Source organism: Ammospiza nelsoni, chromosome 3 (assembly GCF_027579445.1).
Source record: "Ammospiza nelsoni isolate bAmmNel1 chromosome 3, bAmmNel1.pri, whole genome shotgun sequence".
In the NCBI taxonomy this organism is placed as follows: Eukaryota; Metazoa; Chordata; class Aves; order Passeriformes; family Passerellidae; genus Ammospiza; species Ammospiza nelsoni.
In genome coordinates this window covers 26,336,037-26,352,573 of record NC_080635.1, presented here as the reverse complement: position 1 = coordinate 26,352,573, position 16,537 = coordinate 26,336,037, and the positions used below count along the sequence as shown (strand labels likewise).

The following is a 16,537-nucleotide window of genomic DNA, read 5'->3' as shown; positions in this document are numbered from 1 at the left end:
TGTTCCAAAATGGTTTTTTAATCCAAAATCCACATCCTGGACTATTGCAACTTTAACCTTTCCAGAAAACCACAGAAATGTTTTTTTCGTGAGACACCTGAAATAATTTCAGGGAAAGGGTTTTCTAATGTTCAGAAGTTTTATAAAAAACAACTCTGAGAGATTCTTTCAGTTTCTTTTTTCATTTTGATTCTTTATCAATGGGAATTTTTTGAAGGACCAGTAAGAACTATCAGTGGTTTTAATGTTGTGGATTACTGTTAGCAACAGTACAAAACAAGCTGTGAACAATAAGAAAAAACAAAGGCAGGGAGGAAGGTACAGCCTTTCACGTGTGCCAGTGTGTGGGCAGCTTTCAGTCAGCTGTAAGTAGCTTCCTTGTGGGCCTGTTTTGTTCTCTTATGAAGAAGTGAGTAATAAATTACCTTGTCAGTCCAGGAAGGCAATTAGTAAATAGTTCTGTCATTTTATTTAAAATTTTAATGCTGCATTTAAGTCACTGGAACCATTCTTTATTTCAGAGACATGTTGTGAGCATTATTAATTTTAAAACCAATTCCTTTTGCTTTTTTTTTTTTTTTGCCTAGACCTTTAGTTGAGGTAGTTCCATTCTAATTTAAAAATTGCTATTAGTGTGATTTCTTGTAAATGTACAGTTCAAATAGGGATAGTTTTTAGGAAAGCAAATTGGTGATGAACATGTCTGCAATCAACTTCTTCAGACAGATTGATGCAGAATTAGCCCTTACAACAGAAGGACAGGCATACAGAGTGACTAGGGAAGGGCCACATGCTTTATAGGGTGAAATGCACCACTTTATCTAAAGCAGTTTCAATATAACATGTCTTCAAGGATGATTTTTTTCCTGGCTATTTACTGGTTTTTCTCGAGCTAAGCTATACCTACCAACAATAATTCTTCTATTAAAAATATATTTTCTTTTTTTTTATTGCTACAGAATAAAGCTTTTTAGATCTTCATATGCCATTGGCCTTAGAGATAATCCTTTGCAGTACATTAAAAAGTCTAGCTGTGTATCACAACTACAAAATAAACAAAAACAACCTCCAAAACCTCGTTCAACCATATTTGGGCTCATCACGCTTTTACTTTGAATACTACTTTTTAAAAGAGAGATCCTTTTGGGAATATTATTTTTTCCAGTTTTTTAACATGGTCCTCTACCACTGTTCAGATCCTTTATGGTATGAATCATCCTGGTTTTTCTGTATTCTCTTCATCTGAAGATTTTTTTCATCTTCTGATTATTCTTGCCACTTGCCCTTCAGCTCTATTTTTGTATTTTCTTTTAGGAAGGAACAGCCAGTACTCCAGGGGAGGGCTCCTGCTTTTGCTTACTTACTGGGCATTGCATTTCCTTTATCAGTCTCTTTCCTATTTCAGTTATCCTTGGGGTTTTTTGTCTGTTCTGGTTTTTAAACAATTGCTGCACATTTGCAAAGACTTTTATGGAGCTCTCCACACCAGGAAACTCCCTTCCTTTTTTTTAATGCCCCTGACTTGTGAATAGCCCTTTGAGCCTGAGGGGCTGCACCGTGCTGTGGCTGGATTACCAACTGTAGTGAATTCATTTCTTTTTCAAAGCTCATGTGGACTGTACCAAACCTGGGTGCTGTAAGGTACAATTTCCGCAGAAGGAAAGCAATTATTTTTGCAGAGTCTCTCTGCTTGGGCACAGTTCATCAGTTTTGTTTTGTTTAAAAGTTTTATTCCTAGGTAGGTTTAAAATTACATATTTCAGGCAGTGTCTACAGAGAGTAAAAATTTAGGCTGGAAGTACTGTTTTGAAAACCTAAAGATACATTTGGGACAATTTTATGTATCACAGGCAAGAAGCCCTTCTGAAAGGAAGGAGTTATGTGTTTATATTAAATAGAAACTGAGTGTCCCATGACACAGTTAGAGAAAGACTAAACTCACCAGTTAAAACTGAATGTTTTGAGTCTCCCACTTAAATGTTTTAAAGATATAATTATTAATTGAAGCGTTATACTTTTCTCAGATTAAATATCTTACTCATATATGCATATCTCTGGTTATGAGCCAATTTTTCTCTGTTCTAATCTTGATTTGTAAAGTTGTTTCAATGAATAAAGGGTGAGGGACAAATCCAAATAAAACTGTTTCTTGATGTGTTTATCTAAGAGGCCCCAGGAAGTGCTGTATATGAGTTCCAGGCCACAGGCTGAAACTGATTTTCATCAACAGAAATGGGAATGCAATGTAATGAGCCTGCAACTGGTTAAAATCAGACCACTTCTAATTGATTATGCCTGTCTAAAGAGGCTACAATTACAAAGAGGTTTTCAGAGAACAGCTCTGCCTAGACCTTTCCTACATTATGATTATTTTCTGTAAGTGATTTGTTGTTTTCAATTAATAAAATCTGTCTCTTAAAGTGCAGGATAACCCTTAGGGAATTTACTTCACAAATTCAGAAAACATCATCTTTAAAATGTTGGCTAAGGAAGGCAGGGAGTAATGGATACCAAAAGCATCTTGTCCAGCTAAAAATGTACTGCTGGTTAAATGATGATTATTTATCTTAAACAAAACAAAACAACCCGCAAACCCCATAGTTATTCCTGTTTGCTGGACTGGATGGAAGTGTTGCCTGATTCATGTCACTGGGAAAAGACAGTTTTCTTTCCTTGAGGTGATAGGCAAAATCTAGAACTTTTTTCTCAGCTCCTGATATGTCTAAGGGCTTTCAGATGTGCTGAGACAGTACATATAGCCAAGACTATATAAACTTAAAAATATTTTGATTCTGTTATCAATTGTGGTTGGAAGCAAGCCTTAAAAAAAAAAAAAATAGAAATATAGAAATACTATTTTACCTTTATTGAGAGTAAAGAAAGTTCTTACCAGCTATAGGATTATTTGATGAGCTAATGTCTATTGTCACTACTAATAGTTATTAGTAGTGTTCAGGGAATTTGTTCTTGCAGACCTCTTTGATGTATTTTCTCCACATTAACTGTTTTATAGATCAGAAATCACAGATGTTTAGACCTTTTCATTCTCCTGGGAGAACAATGCAGTCCTTTTGCAGAGAATATTCTGGCACTTCTATCCTGCTTCAAATATTACAGAGGAATAAAGTAGCATTTGTAGGCAGATTGGAGTGGGGAAAATGACCTCAAGTCCAGGTGAGAACATGTTCAGCCTTAGCTGTGTATATGGTTATTTGCAAATTCACAAGTTTTGGTCAGGAGGAGTTAGAAGCAGAGGTCTGTAGAGCTCCAGATCCATGTGTGCATCTGAGGTTACACACTTTGCTGCGCTCTCAGAGATGGGCTTTGCAAGAGATGGGATACAGGACTGCTGTGATACACTGTTTCACTAAATAGGATTCCTCTGTTGAATATATGAACTTCTGAGAGGATCTGTCGTAGACATTCTGCCTTCAGATCTTCTGGCAATTGGTGTTTGCAGCAAAACAACAAGATGAGATCATTACTGTGATCCGCAGTGCTGCTCATGCAGGAGCCAGAGTGTTGAATTGCAGCGAAAGCTCAGATCTGCCATGCTCTGTCTCTCTGTAACAGATGAAGAATGCCACAAGACAGAGGTCACATTTTCCTTCTTGCTCACATCTTGAAAAAGTTTTCTTGTAGTATTTTGTAGTTTTGTGAGGGGAAAAATTGATGGAACTCTCTATAATGGACTTGACTAATAGAAGTGCATTTTGGCCAGGGTTGTGTTCCCAAAAATGGCACTTGTTGATAGAGCTCTGTCAGTGTAAGTGAAGTAGGATGTAGAACAGAAGAGGGAAAAGATGAACGAAAATTTTGCTAAAGATAATCCTGCCAAGTTGTTGCTTTGTCCTGTGTATATGCTGTCAATCTGGTTTGGCCTGTTGTCAAGTGTAGTGTCTTCAAAATTCAAGTTTGGTGGGAAAGAGAAAACATTTAAACAGGATGTCAGATAGGTTGAATCTATGTTTTAGGAAAAGATGCCACTTGTAGTCTAACTAAGCATTTTTCCTTTTTCCATTTGAGGTGGAAGAGTTTATAAAAGTTCTTGAAATTAACCAAACTCCAGTGTTGTGGTTAACCATGGGAACAGTTCCTTAGTATGTACATGATTAATCCAGTTCATAGAGAGATTGTTTTGATACCAAAATGGAGTAGCCAGTAATCTACTCTAACTTATTTTCTTTCCTTGAGTTTTGCAAAAGCATAATTCCATTTTCTTGCTTTCTTCTGAATACCTAAACCATCTGTATTTGTAGGTTAAGATTCTTATATTCTGCTCATGAACTAAAGAAATGGTTGCAAAAATATTGTGCACTACACATGTGTGTGTGTGTGATGAGAAACATGAGGTCCTGTTTCAACTGTCTGCTGATTTTGTCCTCAAATACAATACTTTTTAAAATAACATACAGAGCAAATATCATTCTCTTGGTTATATTTGTCCTTATTAATTGGAAGTTAAAAAATACATTGATAGAAATAGTATGAGTTATCAAACTTATGGATGCTTTGCCGTGCTTTGCAATGCAAAGCACAAATTGCTCTTTACATAGGAATCTCTTAAATGTTTGCCTGAATTACATGATTTGTAGGTCTTTTAAATAGCATTTGAAGGTTGTGGCCATGTTGTTTTCTGTATCATAGTTCCTAATCTTTTCTTATTCTGGTAAGAAGCAAGATGGTAGCCAAGTTTTTCCTGAAGGCTAACTTACAAACTCATGATTTTGGAATGATAAAAATGTGACAGGGTAACTGGGTTAATTATTTTAGCCATACTTGAATTTTCTTTTCCTAGATCCCTAAGAAGTATGGCCAAAAATTATTTGAATAAAAACACTGGCAACTTGTTAATGTGTGTTTTGGTTATTTGGTCTAATTAGATTATAGTTAAATTTACTCTTAACATACTGAAGGCAGTTTTTGTTTATTATATCAGAAACTATATAAAGTTTGCTGGTATATTGACTGTGGCACTGGGTGTAAATGTTTTTATTTTGAGTTAAGAAAGGTGAAGATTTAAAACATTTATAGGATGATCTAAATAGGATGATCTTTAGTATTTGTCTAGGAAAATCTCTTCTTGGCACTGATTAGCTCTCAGCCTACTCCCTATTCATATGATCTGTTCAGATGTCTGTGGATGGTAGTTAGAGAGTGGATTTTAACCTCAGTTCATAAACAATTGTGCTTTCTTGTAGGTCTTGTTGAATAATGATGAATATCCAGATTTTTGATGCTCAGAGCCCCTTCCCATAACTGCAGGCAAAGCAGCATTTTATTGCTGCTCTTGCAGTTTTTGTCTGCCCTTGCAGAGGGTCAGTAAGTTTTCTGGTGCTGGTAGTAACTTCCCCCCTTTTCCCCTGCTTTGTTCTTTTCTTCTGGAGCCTGTGGAAGGAACAAGGAAGATGGTTTGGATGCTTGAGGGCCTGCATATAGGATTTAATCTCAATATTTATCTAGATCAAATACTTAGAGCTATACTAATCACATGTACAGAAGGAAGCCCCTCACACCATACACCTGATGATCAGGAGAGTTGTCCACTTGGCAGTAGCTAAATAATCACTGCGAAATTACCAAGTCCTACAGAAATGTATCAACTCTGCAAGGAGGTGAAGCAAGTTTAGATTTAAGTATGGAAGGAATTCAGATTACTTCTGTCACTTTTGAACAGACTGTAGTGCCTGTGAGATGAAGTATCAGCTGAGCTGTGCATCAGCTGATGGTTTGTTACTCCCTGAGCAGGGAGGTTTTTCTGTCATTGCTCCATGTATCTGCTTGCTCTGGGAACAGGCTGAATAGATCCTGCCTGCCACTGCAGGGAGGAGCAGAAGAGGGACAGGCAGGGTGCAGGGAGCTGCTAAATTTTGAGGAGGTTTATAACTGGAGATTGCTCCAGTCTGCTAACTCCATTCTGCTCCTCTTCCTTTCCTCTTTATTTTCAGATGGTGAAAGACCATTTTACTTCATACACATGACAGAACATCAGTTGATCACAAATAGGATTAAAAATCCAGCCCCTCAAACCGAGATGCCGTGACATAGATGATGTGTGCATGTATCAGTGTGGGGGACTGAGGATGTTTGTGTTGGGTGTTGAAGAGAACCAAGTGGTTGTGTAAGATGTCTCCTGTACTAGAAGCAGGCTGAAATTCTTCCTGTCCCACAAATGAAGCAATCCTTAACGGGGAAAAAATAAAATTAAATCCACTTAATTCTTGAAGGTTCATTTGCATCTGTCAGCATCCTGGAGAGACTGCTGTTTGCCAGGACCCTTCTTTGGTTAGCCAAAATTTGTTCTCCCTTCTCACAGCAGCTGGTCATTCAAACTCTACAGTGATGTTTGTTTGTAAATAAAAGTATGTTGTTACTGTATCTTAACAACAGAGGCTGACATTTACTTTGGGAACCAGTGTGGTGTTCTGGTTTAGTTGGATATTTTGATGTAAGCCAAAGGAAAGAGTTTACTTAAAGCTAAGCAGATGACAAAACATTTACATGAAAGCCTGGAAAGACTTCTTAGTGATGAAGTTGAAAGCAGGAATATTTCCACTGCACTGTAATAAGACAGGGGCATTCTTTCCTTTTGTACATATTTGTGTGAAAAAAGAGTGTTGGAGAGCATGTGGAGCAGAAGATGAATGCAGGAGGATTTGCTTTCTGGTGTGTTGAGGCTAAGCAAATATTCAGACAGTCTTATTTTGCTGACGGCCTTGCCATTGAGACATCCAGTTTTAAAGAGACTTGCTGTAAAATAGATGAGCCACAGTGTCCAGTCTTTCACAATTGCATGGGAAAAAAAGAAGTTATCCAAAGCAGAAGTATTTGATATGTACAGAAAAAGAGGATCTGTTGCCAGAGACTCTTGTATCACAGTCTCTGCAAGCTAGTAGCTCTGCTATGTTTTTTATATGCAAGTGGTTTTCCCCTTCAAAGATGAAGACATAAAGATAAGTTGTGCTGGCCTTGCAAAATACAAGTGGAAGTTTGCTGAGTCGGAAGGTCAGTTCATGGCCTGCTGGAGTCCATGGGAGGGTCACCACTCTCTCTGATACTGAGTTGCAGGCTCTGGCAAAGTTGGCAGCATTGACATCAACAAAATGGAGGACACCCTCCCCACTTTCCCCTATTTTTTTTTCTCTCTTTCTTGCTCCCTCTCTATCTCTTTCTGTGTGTACCTAATACTACTCTCCCTTTCCCTGCTCTGGAGCTTTGACCCTTCCATCCTGCCAGCTTTCCCATTACTGCTTGCATGTAGCTTACCTCAGTGTAAAGCAGTGTGGACAGGAGATGAAAGCCTTTCTCTTGCAGTATACTTACAAATAAACTCTTGGTTTGGAGAGCTGAGCAGTGGGTGTGTGTGTTGCTGAAAGGCAGCTGAGGAGGGGAGCAGGCAGGAACAGGAGAGGGTGCAGGGCTCCGAAACCGAAGCTGTTTCTCTTCTGGAACTGAGGTGCTTGACCTTGAACCTTTTCCTTTCAGCTGCCTGGGATTATTTCTGTTGTTAAACTGCTGTCTGTGGACTCAGGCTGTGTAATAAGTGAGACGAAGGCCTAATCCCTCTCCAAGGCAACCAGACAGTTCAGAAATTAAGGAATTCTGGCAGTTGGATACGTGTCGTGTGACACGGGCATTAATGCTAGGTTGTGCTGTGATGCCAGCGTGTTTGGAGGGGTTTTAGAAATGTAGCCAGTAACAGATACAAGTTTGCATTGCTATCAGCCAGAAATCAGCTGTGTCATGTAGAGGATAATGCTGTGAGATGGCTTTGCAGTGATCCTGAGGTTCCTCTGACTGCATCAAATCCCTTCAGAAAAGAAACTGGAGTCAAAATGTGAATGACAGAGCTAGCGGCTGGGCAATATGTCTGAAAATTTTTTATAAATACAAAGAAATTTTTTATAAATTTCTTTGAAGTGTGTCCAGAATTACTCAGAAATGGTTCTGTCTTATGTGCTAGACAGTGTACAACCATGTCAACTTTCTGTGTAAATGTCAAACAAATTAAGATGGCTTTAGAAGAATCTGAATATGAAAGGGCAGGATATTTAACTGTAAATAGAAGGCTTAGGGAAATGTCTTCATGGACAACAAAATGAATCTATATTTGTGCTGTGGCTTCATGTCAAATTCAGGAATTTAATAGGACTATTTGGACAGGCTTTTAGCAGTGCTTCGTGTTTAATTATAAATAGCAAAGTTACATGGCAATGAATTGTCTTCTTACAGATACTGGAGAAATGTAAGTTTTTTTAATCTTTGTATTTGCCTTTAGTGCATTTTTACCTTTAAAATACCTAAACTTCTTACATCCCCTAGCACTAGTGGCACTGTTCTCTGTTCTTTTTTGATTTTCCCCTGCTTGCATTTGAATTTTGTGGGCTATAGGATGTTTATTTTCTTGCAGTACAAGCTGTACAGACACCGAACTGGGCAAAATGGTTTCAATATTATAAAATGGTTTATTCCTGCTGATGATGGAGAAGGTTGAACTCAAGGCACATGAGTATTTCAGTGTGTGTGGGTGTGAAATAGGACCATTGAGGACTTTTTCCTTTGTTTAGTGTCTACATTGCCAGCTCTGCTAAAGCCTGAAACCCTCTGGTGTCACAGATGGCAGTGGCCTCTGTTGGCTCCAGGAGGTGGCCAAGCACTAAAGAAGGTTCTCAGGCTGTGCTGGACCGTGTGCACAAGGTTGCACCAGTGTAAATGGCTGAAGTGTCACAGTTCCTGGGCTGATACATAAGAGGGGTTACAGTGCAGCTCCTTTGTTTTCCTACCTAGATTAACTGTTCAAAATGAGTAACAATAGGAAAAGTATCCTGGTTTTTTTAGTAAGTAAATTCTTTAGACTGATACACACAGGACAGGTCTGTTTATCTTGAAGGGTCATCTTCTTCGTAGCAATTTTTTCTGACTAAAACTATGAAGGCATGAGAGTTTCAGTGTTATCAGAATGGCCTCTGTCATCATTTCTCCTGATTTCAGTTGCAGCTGAGTAGTCTGACAGACAGCACTTTGTTCAGTCTGGTCTCTGATTTTAGAGCTAGCTACCCACATTTTTCCCACATATATTTGGTAGCTTATTTGTGTTAATAACTTTCTGCAATGGTAGAAATGGGAAGCTTGTACAATTGGCAATATTGTATTACTAGCTTGGGTGAAAGAAATATGTACCAAACAGATGTAATTGGTAAAGATTGCAGGCAGTCTGCAAGGTGCTGTAGCATTTTTAAGTTGTTTGAAACTTCCAGCTCATGTGTTGAGCAATCATAGTTTTCAGAAAATTTTGTGTCTTTGTTTCTTTTGATTTAAATATGAATGTATATGATATCTAGCAAAGCTTTTTTCTAATTTGAAATGAAGGAGAACTGATTTCATTTCATTTCATGCCTGAATTTACCTTATGGTACTTTTTGCATACCTGATAATTGTTCAGCTTCACAGTCTGGAGCACATGGTAACATCATCTATTTGTTCACTTTACTAAGTGTTACTCTCATTGCAGGAATGCAATTCCATGACTTTTGGGAAGAGATAAGGAGAGTCATTTCAGATTCTGAATTGGTGTCTGGTATTCCCTACTCACCTGCAGTACCAGGACTGATACAGTATCTCCAGAGCATCACCAGACTTGTAATATCAGTGCTGTCAGTGACTGCAGGGCCTGACCTGCAGAGCTGTGCTTCAGCAGCTGCAGAGGACATGGCCAAGCCCTCGCTGTCAGTGGCTCATCTCCTGCTCTGTGAGTTCCATGAGGTGCGGCTGCTGGCGTTGGAGGCAATTCTGCTGGCCCTGAGACAAAGAAATTCCAAGCAGATTGCAGAAGGAAGAGGAGGTGCATTATGTTTACCCATTGATTTGGAAGACACTCTTCTCACAATGGCTCTGAAGGAAACAAATCCCCAGTGTTTTTGCAAGGTACGAGAGTGCTTTTTTGTTGACATTTTGTATGTTTTCAGTAAATTAATATGTTTTTAATTTTTAGATAATATTTGTAATTTTCAAAAATATATTTCAAACATGCATTGTGCTTTTTAAATAGTAGTTGAGTGGTTGGGGTTTTTTTACGCTGAACAGGAGCTGTGCAGTAATTTTGTAACAGATGTTCCTGTGTAAAAGCAAGAACTTCCTCTTTCTTTTCTTAGAACTGTCCAGAGAGATTCCTTTTGTTCTTGGAGTGGAGCTTAAGCCAGTGTTTTATTGATCTCAAATGTGCACATTCCTGTTGAGACTGTCTGTAAATTCTTTGTTTGTGGATTGTGTCTGCAGGTGCTGGAAATTCTTTATAATATGGATCTCAGAAATGTTCTTCCAAAGACTGAACGTTCTATAAAAATGAATCCAAATCAGCTCTTAACCTGGAGTTTAAACCTTGCAGATATCTCCAGCAGGTGTGGTCTGTCATGCATGTTGAAATACTTACCTTTTAAAAACTTTCAATTTTGAAAACATTAATATATTGGTTTGGGGCTGCACTTTCATTTAAAAATCTGTGTTTCAGAAAAGAGAGTGTGGTGTATTTGAACAAAGTGGGTTCATGAGAATTTTTCAGAGAAGTAAGACCTTTATCTGAATTATTCAAAAGGCCTGCAAGTAATGCTAGCATCCTGTAAATGTCCAGTTGTACAGTTCCTGAAACGAGAAGTTACTTTGGCTGTCCAGTGATAGCCAGTGAGCATAGTTCTTCCTGAATGGTAACTGGGAAACACCCACTTTACTGTAGAATTAACAATTAGTGTTAATGGTGCAGCTCTACACTCATTTGCTGTGAATCTGCCATCCCTCCTATCCTGGTTTATAGGCAGATGGTTTGTAGAAAGAACAGCAGATCTCATTTAACTTGTTGGATTGGCAGAAATGGTTAATCCTAATCCTTAGGGTTTGCACTCCTTACACAGACTGTAAAGTCAGCAGAAAGCACTGGAAATCTGGAGCCAGATTGTAGCTCCTACTGAATTAGAGCTGTGCCCATGCATTCACAGTGGAATGCTCAAACAGGCTTACAGTGTCCAGACTAAGGATATGACATCCTGTTTCTGATGGTTTTTTAAGCCATGCAAACATTGCAGTCCAGTATTACAAACATGGAATATAGAGAGTGTAGAACTGCATTTTATAGCTGTGCATATTTACTGCTGATTTGCACTAAATTGTTCAAGTTCAAATTATGGTAATGGGGAGTGGTTATTTCTGGGATGAAGTAAGGTACTGGAGGTAAAATACCTCTGACTGGTGCTGTTGGAGGGAAGGGGCTGGAATAGCAGGCCTTGCTGCTCAGGTGTTGCCATTCCCCATGGTGGGAATAGGCTTCAGCAGCCACAGTGCCCTGAGCCATATCCTTAGATCCTGCTTGGCAGCTGTAGAAGAGATATTCCTGCAGCTAAACACAAGCTTCAAGAGATGCATTTGTTCACAATTTAAAATAATGTCTGGTTTCTTTGACTCAGGTTCCATTTTCAAGTGTGTTCTTCTATGAGAAATATGTAAATAGAAAGTAAACGTGAGAGAAGTGAAAGTAAGGGCATGTTTTGTTTGCATATCAGCTGAGAACTTAGCTAACATCTAGATCTCTAATGTGAAAGCTTCAAGTGCTCAGCTTGAAAAATATCCATTGGTGATCATCAGAAATAATTAAGAGCTGGCTGGTTTTCTTCTAGAAGTGAAAATATGACAGAAATAGCTGGCTTTCTGATATGTCATTTGCCTTTTTTTCTCAGCCCTGAAGGTCAAACCATAGCTCTGAAATTTGCCTCCAAATTGATTATCCACCTTTTGCAGAATCATCAGCAGGTAAGGCAAATAGAGCTAATTAACAGTTTTGTAATCCTGGAGTTTTTAGTGATTGCAGTAATGTGGCTTCTTTTAGATAAAGACCCCAATCTTGTGTTTTCTTGTGTCCATTCATCATTTTTGACATTCATCTTTATGTCTTCCTCTCTGAATACACTGCCATGTTCTGAAATGACACAGCCATGAATATCATCTCAGTACCTCCCTCTCAAAGTAATTTCAAGTTAAATACATACATAAATATTTTTGATGGAGTAATTTCAGCTTCTGAGCTCATCCAGAATGGTCACTATAACGTAGAAAGGGAAATGCCTGTGGTGTTTAATGCTTGTTCTGAATTCACCCCATTTACTGAGCTGCAGCTTTGTTGTGGTTTCTTGATTTTTGGAGAGCCCACAGGAGAGCACATCGGGTGTGAAGGCATGAAGCTGAAGCAGTGGTTGGGTGCAATTCCCAGCCAGCTCAGATTTTTTTGATTTTAAATTGTCAGTCTGTGATGTCACATATGTATGTGTAGAGCAGTGCAAAAGCAGCTTTAGTGCTAGATATTTAAAAAAATATTTACAAATCCACTTAGTGGGTATTTTAAAATAAACAAAACTCTCATGATCTGTTTTAAAAGGAAGATTATTTTCCTTACAAAGCTAGTATTTTTCTTAGAATGAACAGCAGAATGGTTTCTTTTTATATGCTAATAACCATGTCTCATTTTAAAAAATATAATATCACATTTGCACACAATTGAGGAACATGAATTATGATATTAAAACTTTTTAGTTTAAGGAAAGGCATAGTGAGTACTTGAAGTTAACATAACAAAGCAGAATTAATGAAAAATGCTGTAAAAATCTTAAATAGAAATGCTGCAACAACTTTCTCTAATAAGCATACAAATCATGGGAGATCTAAGATATACTTACAGAGAGAGCTTTTGGCTTTGGGAAAGGCCAGGTACATCAGATTTCCATCTAAATTCTTTCTTTGAGCTTGCATTCAGTATTTACATCTGTGGAAGGGATTTTCTCTTCCATGAGGTAAAACTTAAGTTCTGTCCTTCTAGATAGTTCATCCATGTGTCTGCTTGAAATTTGAGTCATTGTAACATCTTGGGAGATTTTTATTTTTTGTTTTCACCTGTTACAGAATCTGTAGGACACACTCTATCTGTGTCCCTTTGTGCAGTGCAGGTACATGGCCCTGCACCAGGCAGAATGAGGCAGAGTATGACTGAGGGTTCATTTACTCCTCAGTTAATGAGGTGGGTTGAGAGCTGGCTGAATGGCACATCCCAGAGGGCCATTAGCAGTGTCACAGGGTCTAGCTGGAGCCCTGTCACTTGTGGTGTCCCAAGGGTCAGTACTGGCCCCAGTATTGTTTAACTTCCTCATCAATGACTTGGGTGAAGGGGCAGGTGCCTCCTCAGCAGGTTCACTGACAGCACAAAGCTGGGAGCAGTGGATGATACCCCAGAGGGCTCTGCAGCCCTTCAGAAGGACCTGGACAGGCTGGAGGCATGGGCAGAGAGGAACCCCCTGAAATTAGGCAAAGGACCAGTGTATTTGTCCTTGGCATGCATGTGTAGAAGGACTGAGGACACCAAAATACTCCTTGACTTGTGTGGTCATTGGTGACTCTGCTGTGAAGGGACAGAGTCAAAGACTTGCCTGTGTATACTGCTCTAACTAAAAGAGAATTTCCCAACTTTTAAATGTTCCTGTGGGTTTCACCACTTCAAAAAAACTGGACATTTACTAGTGAGCAGTCCCCCTTAGACAGGCCATGGTTCAATGTGATGGTAAGAGGTGCAGCATACTTCTCACATGTTCTGTGCCTTCAGATTCCAGAAGAAGTCTTGAAAAAATGGGTTCAGCTGATAATGTATTTTTGTGAAGATGAGCAAGAGACAGAGATGCTGTTAGCAGCTGCTGAAGTTCTTAAGAGTATAACATCATTCCTTCTGAGCAGTGAGAAGCTCATTCTTGGTAAGTAGCCTGAAAGTAATTTTCTGGATTTTTTTTTCTGAAATCCATTAATACATGATTTCAAATGTATGTGTATGCACAGTCAAAACATAATTACATCAAAGAGGATTTTTTGAAAATTTTATTAGGATTTAATTACTAAACATAGAGATTTATTTAAATTCTGGTAGAAAAAGCACAGGTGCCCAGCCTCTGGCAATAACTCAGCAGAAGGGGCACATGATGTGTTGTTGTGTCTTCAGGTCACTATACACTGGTGTACAGAATTACCGGCTTGCAATTGTTCTGTACTTGAATCTTTCTGTAGTACTCTGTTGGTGGGCTGGACATAGTTTAGGTGAACACTGGGAGTGTAACAAAGCTGTGCTGGCTGAATGTTGGCATGAAGGTCTTTGGTCTAGAAATGAGAGACACGTTCTACTATGAGAATAATTAATAATTGGATCACATTATATCTCCCAGGTATAAGGATTTTTGTTTGAAGTTAATATTAGACTGTCTCTTTAGAAAACAAAGAAAGAAGGAGAACAAAAAACCCTACATGGCCTTATTCAATAGTACATATAGCGAATGGGAGGCAAAGCTAAGTTTCTGTTCTGGAGAATAGATGGGGTTTTTCTTTTAGCTTTTCCCCCCCCTGCCTTCTGTGAATAGAAAATGGGGAGATTTTGTGACTAAAGGGACAGGAGATAGGCAAGAATAGGTAGTACCAGAGGGTAAAGAAGTTCTTTTGCATCCTGAACAAGACAGTTTTAGATACTTTTAACTCCATGATACTTCATTCCAGTGTAGTTATGTAAATGTTTTTAGTTTAAGTAGCTTCAGTCCATCCATGTGGCCTGGATACAAATCTCTGTTATACAAAAAGAACAGTGTATTTCCTAATCTGTAGATAGTGGTTTGGGGGAAAATTAGGTATTATTTTGAGATGTGCCTTTTAAAAGAGGTATTGGTAACATTGACCAGAGCTAAATCTATATGAGGTAGACATTGCAGTATTAAGTGTTCATAGTATTGGCTCTGGAAATCTTAACCTTCACCATCTAGATAAAGCTCTTCATAATACAGACATCATTACCATTTTATGTCAAATGAAGACAGTGGAAGTATTGGAGTGAAAACCCCCCAAATGCTGTGCTACTCATCTGTTGTTATTTGGATGTGGTCCATAGATGATGGACAACACTTTCCTCTTTGATCTTGTCAAAACAGTTGCTGATTTCCATGCTTTCCAGTCAGGCAGATGTGAAGGTCTGAAATAAAACATAGCAGCAGTTTGTATCCTGTGTGTAAAATCCTAACAAAACAAATGAAAACAGACAAGTAAACAAAAATAAATGCTCCCCAAACAGCCCAGAATACAGAGCCCCAAGTCCTCAGTGGGCAAACCATCTGAATTAGCTCTTTGCTCTGAAAATTGATCCAGGGGAAGAAAGATGCAGATCTCACCTTTCATAGTACCTAGAATTGTCAGTCTGGGGATGTTCACAACTGTGAAACTGTCAGTACTGCAGTGGGGAGTCTGGCAAATCAAGGGCATGGGCTGGTGATTAGTTGTAGTGATATAAACCCAGGATAATTCCCTTGAAGGGTCTGTGTGCATATAAACAGCTCTGACTTCTGTGCCTTCTTCTACATCAGCTTGCTTGACCACAAATAGTAAAAAGTAGGAGTTAAAGGAAACTGTGGTTGTATGAAATGGAATTGTAGTCAGTCCCAAGAGCTTCCATTACTGTGTTCCTATGAGAAAGAGGGTGAATGGCAGTCTGTATGTTCTGGGTGACCCCATCATCTCTTCATCAAGCTGCTCGAGGGTTCAGAAAAGGGTTTTATGCAAATTCCCTTTGTAGACTTCCACTGCTTCTGGAGATACCATAGAAACTTGTTTAGGTGGGAAATCTGAATATTGAATCTCTAGGGTAATAATTACTCTGCTCTAGCTGTACCAGTATAATATTATTGAGTGTGTCATGCTAGGAAAAAAAGCAACTTCTTCCTGAAGTAGTTATACTTCATGCCATTGCCACATAGAGAAGTTACAGGTAATACAGGAATGTGTAGTAAAGCCTGGAGCAATTTACTTTGGCCAAGCAGCGAAATACAGCTATGTATTTGTCTGCCTAGCCTTGTAATACAAATCTCTGACAAACCTGCTGAAAACATGGTAGAAGAAAAACCAGCAGTGAAACACAACTCTTGTGTTGTCTGTGGTCCCCAGAAAGTAATATCTCCCAGCTGGCTGCATCTTGAAGTGAGCTTCCAGTGGATTCCTTCAGTCAGGATGTTCAACAAGACCTGAAAAGTCAGCTGAAAAATACCTAGGAGTATGTGACATGTGACTTGAGCTAGTCATGCATGGCTTGTGAGGTGTGGGTTGCCACTGGGGTGGTGTGTGCTGTCTGCCTGCTTGGGCAGTACCAGATCAGCACCTCCCTCTTGGCACTTCTCTCTGGTTAGTCTCGGCTGTGTCCGTGCAATCACCCCATGGATTGAACTGGTTTCCAACAGAGAGTGGGTGTAGGGCTGGCAGGGCCTGCTGGTGGGTGCTGGGGACACTGGATGTGGGAGAAGGAGGTGACAGTAGATCCCTGGAAGGTGTGGTCAGTGGCTGTTTCCAGCAGGGAATGGCATTTCTGTCCAGCGCCACTGGCAGTATCTGAAGAGAGCTTGGTTTGGCAGCCTCTGCTCCAGGCAGATTGCAGCAGCAAATCCATGAGCAGTGTGTTAATCAGTGATCAATCTCCAGCTGCAGAATTTTT

At 39.2% G+C, this 16,537-nt stretch overlaps 1 protein-coding gene across 1 annotated transcript in view; it reads left to right on the top strand.

The window, feature by feature from the left end:
* Positions 1-16,537, top strand: part of THADA (THADA armadillo repeat containing) — a 151,720-nt gene that overhangs the window by 107,202 nt on the left and 27,981 nt on the right. The window contains exons 32-35 of the mRNA XM_059469077.1: positions 9,512-9,924; positions 10,276-10,397; positions 11,724-11,796; positions 13,634-13,778. Of these exons, the coding sequence (XP_059325060.1) occupies positions 9,512-9,924; positions 10,276-10,397; positions 11,724-11,796; positions 13,634-13,778 (753 nt within the window). The remainder of the gene's footprint in view (positions 1-9,511; positions 9,925-10,275; positions 10,398-11,723; positions 11,797-13,633; positions 13,779-16,537) is intronic.